Source organism: Acanthisitta chloris, unplaced genomic scaffold, assembly GCF_000695815.1.
Source record: "Acanthisitta chloris isolate BGI_N310 unplaced genomic scaffold, ASM69581v1 scaffold28766, whole genome shotgun sequence".
Taxonomy (NCBI): Eukaryota; Metazoa; Chordata; class Aves; order Passeriformes; family Acanthisittidae; genus Acanthisitta; species Acanthisitta chloris.
The window spans coordinates 54,133-63,067 of NW_008680220.1; the positions used below are offsets into that span (position 1 = coordinate 54,133).

The 8,935-nt window shown below is 37.2% G+C and overlaps 1 protein-coding gene across 1 annotated transcript; it reads right to left on the reverse strand.

The window, feature by feature from the left end:
• Positions 1 to 504: 504 nt before the first annotated feature.
• GDF2 (growth differentiation factor 2) lies at positions 505 to 3,907 on the reverse strand. The gene is made up of 2 exons (XM_009077643.1): positions 3,324 to 3,907; positions 505 to 1,685 (listed from the first exon to the last, which is right to left on the reverse strand). The coding sequence occupies exons 1-2, from the start codon at positions 3,667 to 3,669 to the stop codon at positions 745 to 747; spliced, it is 1,287 nt and encodes a 428-aa protein (XP_009075891.1). The 5' UTR covers positions 3,670 to 3,907; the 3' UTR covers positions 505 to 744.
• Positions 3,908 to 8,935: the final 5,028 nt, after the last annotated feature.

Consider the following 8,935-nt stretch of genomic DNA (forward strand, 5'->3'; position numbering starts at 1 on the left):
CTGCTGCTCCTCCTAAGAAACAGTGTCTTAGAAGCGGAAGGCTGCACTTCTTATCATTCAAGTATGTGCCATAAAGGGGTAAAAATAGGGACGCTGAGGATAACAAAGCTGAAACTAAGGCACCTGCTACCCACAGAAGGAAACTTGGGGATGAAATAACACTGAGAGTCTCTTCTGTTTTGAATACTGCAAATCTTCACTTACAGGACCAAATAATTTGCCTGTAAAAGCCTCTGAGATTACTGGTATGAGAAAAGGCTTCCTGGATTTAGACTCCTGACTTTATCATGCAGACTGCATTCCGTTTACTGAGTTTTGCAGCAGTTGAAAATGTCAGGGTCGGCTGAAAGAATTAGATTTCAATAGCTATTGAACATCTGCAGAACATCTTAAATCACTGTTGAAAATCTGTAATTTGTGACCTAAACAGATTTGATTAAACAGAAAGGTTGAAATAAGGTATCCAAATTGTATCACTGTTGCCCAATAATGCATAGTTCATTAAATTTCACAATATTTTAATCCAGTATTCTCTTTGCCATGATATATAATGCAGGCTATTTACAATGATTACCATTCTTTAAATGTCAGTTTTCATTTAAAACAAGCAGCAACAACAACAACCAGCTCCATACCCTGCTCCAAACCCTTTTTGTATGTGTTTTCATTTGCATCACTATCATACAGATTTACACAGAACAGAAGAAGGGATTATTCTTATTCTTAGAGATTCTGCCTTGTATACTACCTGCAGCCACATTCTGCCACTTTCATCCCTTCATAGTTATATATCAAAGTGGGCACACCAGCATCATCCTTATAAAGAATGGAGATTGAATCCAGTTTGGTTGGAACACAACAGGCCTTAGAGGCTTTCTTTGGGTTTTGGAGGTGCACCAGAGTTTGGACAATAGCATGTTTTGTTGGGGTAACATTATCTGTCAGAGGGAAGAAGCAACCTCCTTTACACTCAAAAGCCTCATAATCTTTTGGTGCAATGATCCAGGAATCCCAGCCAATCTCTTCAAAGTTCACATGGAGGGAAGTTCTCCGGCAGTGATTGGCTCCAATGCTTCTCTTGCTTCTGGAGGAATGCTGGTGGGGCCCAGTGATGGCCTTTTCCTCTCCCTGTTCTTCCTCTTCAGATGATGTGTTGTTCTTTCCTAATTTCTTTAGCACACTTTCTTGTTCATGAACAATCATCTCCCGGAGCTCCACTTTGGTCTCCTTTGTTCCATTGCTGCGGTCATTGGAGAACACTATTAACAGGGGCAGATTTTTAGTGTCAGGGGTAACACTGATACCCAGTTTCCCACAAGTGAAACCACCCAGAGCTTTACTCTCTAGAACAACCTCTATCTTGTTTTTGGTCTTCAGTTTGTCTGCCCTGACCCATCTTTTCACAGCACTGGACACTTCAAACATCTCCCAGCCACACTTCTGGATATTGTGGGAGACAAGGAAAGACTTGGTACTTTCTGGGTTTTCCCAGTAGCCATCATCTAGAACATCATAAATGACCATGTTGCCTTCTGGCCTAAAGAGAGACCCAACTTCCCTGTGACAGGAGATATGAATTCTCAGTTCAGCTCTGGTGATTTCCTCATATTGTGGAATAGAGATGTTGAAGAACAAAATGTGTTTCTGAAATGGATTTTCTTCTGGTGAATCTAAAGAAACAACATCTGCAATAGGAAATTAAAACACGTGGTTACAGTTCTTCTGACTGTCCAAGTACCGTGCTTTAAAAAGACTCAGGATGTATTTCAGGAGTAAAATAAGAGCATGGCAACACAGCATTAAAAAAAACAAAATACTGTCTTCTGGTTACTTTCAAGGGCAGAGAATGAAAAGAGGAAATGGAAGGCTCTGGTGGTGGTAGAATTTCACCAAGATTGCATAGCCAGTGAAGGGGGAGCATAAAGAGGCTTCCTAGAACAAGCTGTGGATGATGCTGGTCAGTATCAAGTACATAAATAAGGCGTGAGCAGAGTTTTCAGATTTAGCAATTTCCTAAAGATATTTTTACATGAAGAATTCCTAAAAATCTCCATGAATTTCCTACTCTTATCATCATGCACTGAGATGAACTTCTCTCCTAATACCATACTTAAGAACTATCTGTGCTGAGGCTTTTGTTGTTGTCTTCAGATAACTTTGAAAGCAGCTTGGATTACTAGGAGTCTGGGGAAATAGAAAAGCTTTTGAAAATACTGCATTGAAGATTCAGGGTCTATCTAAATTGAGACTTGGTGATAAACAGACTTTCATGCCCAGGTCTCAGTCCCTTCCAGGCTGGGCTCACTGAGCTTGTGTGGGTTTGTTTGTTTGTTTTCTGCAAATCTGTGTGCAGTATCATCTGCCTTGCAAGGGGCAGATATTTGGTTGGGAGGCCAGATTGGTAGTGTTTATAAGTCACGACTGATGCTTATTTAATGCTCAATGCAAACTAATTGCTTAATTATGATTGGTTTTAGGGCAATTTTAATCGGCTATTGCTACTACTTCTTCAGAGCATTTACCTACTTAAGCAGTCACAGAAGAGATATGGAAACTATAATCTAAGTCATACCATTAAGGTCTCTTTCCATTTCAGGACTAAAGGCACTAATGTGGGAATTTGGAGTTCTCCATAGTGCTGTTACCTGTGTATATTCTTCATATAAACAGAAACTTCAATTCACCAAATTTGAATTTTATCACAAGGAATGCATTTACTTATAACTTTTTTACTGCTTCTTTTGATGTAGCTTTAAAAAGTCTATTTAGTGCTACATAGACAGGGATCTTGAATTTTCTCAGTTGAGACAAGCATGACTATTCATTTCCATATGAGTATTTCTGTCTAACCCAGAATTTTGGAGAAGCACTGCTGTTCCTTGCTTGGATCTGGAGACACATTTCTCAGTTGACTGCTGCAGTTTTTAAATATCCAAAGAGCCCACCTGAAAGAAGAACTCTAGCACTGATGTCCCAATTATAGGTGATCAAATGTTTGCATTCTAATATTTTAACTCAGTTCCAAATCTCTAGGGTTGAGAAACATGACTCATGTATACTCTGTTATTCAGTGCATAATCTCAGTTGAAGAGTTTGAGAATATTGTAAAGTGAAAATATCAAAGATGAAAACTAAAGGTAATTGTATTTTTTAAAGACTGAAAGAAACTACAGAGCAAGACTGCAATTCTAAACTTTAATGTTTCATTTCTAAAGAATCTGTGGAAGTTAGGCACTCAATACTTCCAAATTCCAAAGGAATCTGAGTATCTAGTGTCCATGTACTTTAAAATTTCTAGTCAAAATATTTAGGACTTCTCCTACCTTCAGTACTGAAGCTCCTTACAATATTGGATGCAGGGATGGAAGACTTGTCTGCAGCATATCTGTTGTATAAATCAATCATGAACTGTGGTGGTTCTTCTTTGGTCTTCACTTGTGAGGGGACTCTTGACAAATTCAAGCTCCTTAGTAAATCTGCCTTCATATTCTCCAGGAAAGATTTAAAGTCGAAATGGGTCTCATCTTCCACTTCCCCAGGATCATGAAAGTGTGCATCAGACTTTCCCATAGCTGAATATTTGTCCCAGTCTTCCAAAGGCTTGCCTCTTGTCAAACAAGCAATGATGTTGAAAACAGACAGTGCAGCTAATACTCCAAAATAATGCATTTCTTCTATATTTGCTTTCTGGTGGAGAGACAAGAGGACAATGATATTTTAGCTGATTAACACTCTTGTTCCATTACAGACAGAGGAAAGGAGATGTAAGGCAAACAACTGGAATGCCCTTTGCAAATCACTTTCTTGTGTTCTTTTTGCAGTCTGCTTCAAGCCCCAGCCTCTTGTCAGTTGTCAAGCAGATTGGTCGTACACTTGCCCTTATCAGAGTCATTGATGCCATGCTTCAGCTTCTGTTATCAGGCAGAGCTCTTAGTTAATGAAGATTCTGTAAACATCTGACAAACACATGTGGCTGGTGGGAAGGACATTGTATATTGTAAAGAATCCACATTTCACTTTAGGGTCATCTTTGCTTAATTACATTCTTCTATCATTTCCTTGCCAACACAGAGAGAAGCTTTCTTAGGGACGCAGAGGGTTACACTGTTTTCATCAAGACTAGAAAACAGAGATCTAGAACAAAATCACTGTATTAGCTATTAGTAAATAACATCTCACAAATCTTTTTTACAGTCCCTTCACATGCAATCAGAAAATTCCTGATCATTTGATGGAGACCTGTGATTCTGCAAGACATGATCTCATGACAATACAAACAACCTTAAAACTTCTTTCCGTTTATCAGCCAAGAGCTATTGTTTGTACACAGTGAAATATCTGTTTTCTGTCAAGTTTGCTTCATGTTGTTTGCAGGCTTGTCCATTTTCAGTTTGATTCCTTTGGTGTATGGGAATTTTAGGTTTGTTTTTATAGTATCTTACGTAATATATTTCATAGATTCATGATGGTCAATCCAATCCAAGAACAACCAGTCATTTTTTCAGTGACCTCAAAATGAAGATAGAACTAGGCCTTCTAAGGCCACGTGGAAAGTAAAAGCTCTTTGAGAAGATACAGAAGATTATCTATGAAGATACTTAATCCATGAGAAGAATGGGCCAAGGCAAAAATACAAGACTGATGATAAAATTTCTCATGATACAGAAGAAAATAAGCAGGTTTATTTATAGACAAAAATATCACTTGTTATTAATCTTAATGAATACATTATGATTTAGTCTAATGATACATAATTGCTTTATCTGTACTATTAATCCATCATTTTTTTCTTAAGCACTACTCAATCTACCCTGTACACGTCATAAAGTCTGAACAGTAATTATGAGCTTTCACATTAAAAAAACAATCTCATTGCAAAGATATGGTCTAGATTTTTCCCTTTCTGACCATTCTTCTCCAGTTTTCTAGCATACACAGCATTTAAAGTGATCCCAGACTTCTGAAATGCTCATTTATGTGTCTGTTCAAGTGATAACTGGGATCCAAGATCCTTATTAATTGCGTTCCTATGACATAAAGTCAAAAAGGATTATTTGGCATTGATTCTGGTCTCCTGCATAGCGAGACTATTGTTTTACTCAAGGCCTTTTTGTTTCCTACCTTCATGTAGGGTCCAATTACTTATGTATGGCTAAACATAACTTTTTAGGTGTCTCCAGACTTTACCTGAACATGTCAAAGAATCAAAGATTTCTTCAATCTTTGTAGCATGGTGCTTCATTTATTATTTCATTGTGCCTGACTTTACCTTCTAGACAGGAATTCTTGCAGCTTTCTGGCTAGTTTAAGGAGTCCCACAGTGCTGACATTTTCTCCCTGTCCAAGTGCTTGCACAGTGTAATCAAGTTACTTCTCAGTTTGCTTTCTGATAAAATAAGCAGATTGTGCTTTTTAGTCACATAAGACATTTTCTCTAACTGGATTTGTTTGTGTGCGTGTGTGTCTCTCAGAATTTGAGTGTCTTTTTGAAAAGGTGAACCTTAGGGCTATACTTAGTTTTCTAGTGGCAGCCCACCAGTGCCACATGCAGAAATAAAATCTCCTTTCCTTATGTGGTTCACTAGTCCAGTGTGTATCTATATAAATCTTTCATTAGCTGTCATTACACAGCATCACCCTGGATGCTCACACTGCACCATAAATCCATGATCTCCACAAAAATCTTTTTTTCAGAGTTATGGTTTTCAGTCTTTTACTCAGTAGAAGCAGCTTCCATTCCTTGTGCCTAGGTACCCACAGTTCTGCATCCGTCTACTTTAAAATTAATTTTAAGTATACAAATATAGCTAGTTCAAGTGATCTATATAAATACCTCTCTCCTTCTGCAAATGCTGTGGGGGTTGTTACGTACAGACTTCTAGTTCATACATAAAGATGTCAAATAGTGTCAGGCCAAGTGTCAGCTTTGCAGAAACTTTACAATGAGCAGTTTAATCCAGTGGCAATTCCTTTTGAAAGCTGTTCTTTGAGGTCTGGCATTGAGACAGTTGTTAATTCATGTGATACACAAATATATTAATATTGTCCAGAGGTTTCTTTTAATTATGCAGCCTCATGCAAGTGAATTGGAATACCCCACAAAAAACTAGGTACATTCTAGCTGTTGATGTTACCTCTGGCAATGAAACTGTGGCCTCAAAGAAAGAAATTGGATTTGTTTTAAGAAAAAATAGTCCTTAACACTTTGCTGGATACTATCAGCTGTTTTCATGTTTTATATGTCTTTAATCATCCCATGTTAATATATCCTCAGTTCTTTTAGGATTAGTTAGTGGCATTATCTCGACCTGTAAATATTTGTCAATAGTAACTTTTTCCAGAAACTTAAATGTTGAGCTGAGTGGTTTATAGGATGTTCATATAAATTGAAAGACCTGTTGGAACCAAGAGAGTAATGGTATCAGTGTCTTCTGGCAGCAGCTGACTGCATTTGTGCCATTTCAAAGGCAAAGTTTCTCTTTCTACAGGAAGATTAGATATCCAAATACCAAAGGTCCAGGAAGCAGTAGCTTAAACCACTAAACAAATATTAAGACCTTGTTCACATTAGAGAATTGATCAGTACAAGTAAGCTCCAAATGAAATAAGCTTTACTAATAAGAGATTTGTATTGAGTGTGTAGTAAGAGTATGCCTTGAGACAGATGACACTTACAGGTATAGTTTTGTTTTGCCCATCCTTAACAGTATAGTTTTGCCAACAGAACTTTAAATGCAGTCTTAGCCTTTCAGGGGTCTATAGGTCAGTCCCAACAGTTCCAGTGTAAACTACTGCAGCAATTTACAAAGTACAAAAGTACTTTGGAAGAAGAACAACTGTCTAGCTGGAACTGTGATCTGTTGTCAGTCACTACAGGGCACCTTAGATCTATCTACTTCTTAGAACTGTTAGGAGGAATTAACAAGAACTGCTGTGAGAGTATCCTTGCAAAGACTTCTTCCTATACATGCTGAATCTCACTTATACGTAGCTTAGCAGGAAGTATCACATTTACATACCTGTGTTGTCTGGGAATCTGCACCACCTGAATATGGAATATGGGTGGGAGAAGTTACCTAGCACCTCAGCAGAACAGGAACCTTCCAGTTAGTCATTCATCAGAAGATGGTGCATGTAGTATCTTTCCCCTAAACAATGCAACTCTTAATAGGATAAGATAGTGCATAAGGTTAGACTGTCTCTTGAGGAAACACTCCATATCTCACCCTCTGTGCTACCTCACAGACTTCAGAAGTTTGTTCCACTGTTGGTCTGCTTATCCTGTTTCACAGCAGGTGCCTGGAAATGAAGTATGTCCTAGCACACAGGGACACTGAGAAAAAGGACTGACAGACACAATGCTGGAACATCAGCTCTTGAAGGAGTGCTGCACTTACAAGGGCTACCATAATTGTATCAGCAGAGGATTGTACAGAAGTTAGAGGGATGCAGAGACTTTATTTCTATAAAGACTTCTAATGAAACCACTGCCAAATGTTTCCCATTTTGATGTTCATTGTTTGAAAAGAAAGTTAATGAAAGTTCTGGAAAGAGTTCAGAAGAGAGCTGTGAGAAATTGTTTTGAGGCTTAGAATAAGAAATCAAAGTATCTATTTAAATCCTAGCCAAAATGTAATTTGACTCTACTCTGTACACTAAAAATACACAGTGGAAGTATTTTGGATAATAGATAAAAGGGATCTAATAAAATAGGTTACAGTAAGATCCATTGAATTGAAGCTAAAGCTCATCAAATTCAGTCTAGGATTAAGCCACTGCATATCAACAAAGAGCACTAACTTTTGGAACAAGTACTTGTAGTCCAGTAGAGATATTCTAACACATGAAGTCTTTAAAGCCAAATTTATGCATGTTTTTCAAAGATATTCCCAAGCTCAAAACAGAAGTTCCATAATGCATGGTGCAGAAACTGCTGAGCAAGTTTCTTTGATCTCTGCTACGCAGGAGGTTGGTCTAGATGATCATAGTATTTTCTTGTCTTTAATCTATTGAGGTGCATTATGACAAGCTTAACATGTATTTACATGTTTCCATCTAATTAAGAGAATGTAAGAGATTGCATTTATAGAAAGACACTTCAAATATGTTTAGATACTACTGTACCTTTAATTTATTAGCTTTTGTTAAAAGCATGTAACAATCTAGAGGATATAAAGTATAATTTACAAAAATATAAATCTTGGTTATTTTATTTTTAGTATTTCAACATATTACTATACTGTATGTGTTATTCAGAGAATATGTTTAACAACCTGAAATTATCCAGCAAACCAAAACTGTGGGATATTACATGTCTTTTGTAGAACAAATTATATATTAGGGAAAGGTAACCAAAAATGGCTATATTAACATATTGTTTATATGAAAGCTTATGCAGTGAACTATACTTGCATCCTGAAGAAAATATACATTTTAAGCCCTTTATTACAGCTTTTTTTTCTCAGTATAAATATGCAGATTAAAAGTATGAGTGTTTTAGGCAAATTGATTTGTGTACAGAAGTGATATTCTAAAATAAGCCTGCCTTTGCAAGTTTACTTCCCATCCTCTTGGTTAACTGAAGAGATAAAATAGTCAGAAAATAGCATATAAAAACATATTTTAGTCCTTTGATTATGGAAAACTTTACACTTAAATTTCTCACTAAACATCAGGTGTCTTGGCTAGGCGGGTTAGAAAGAATCTGTAAAAGTATTGAATTTCTGGCAGATGAATATGAAAGACAAATGCTGACAGTAAGACATATCCTTCCGGGAGAGCACGTGTATTGTTTTAGTCTCTCTGCATGCTTTCTGTAGAGCAATTGTAGACTGGCATTTGTTCATGAGTACAAGTGGATTCATTTCTCATTTACAACTTCCCAGTGTAGTCGGGCAGGACGTGTGGGTCTACTTAAAGGTGTGTTTGGGCGAAC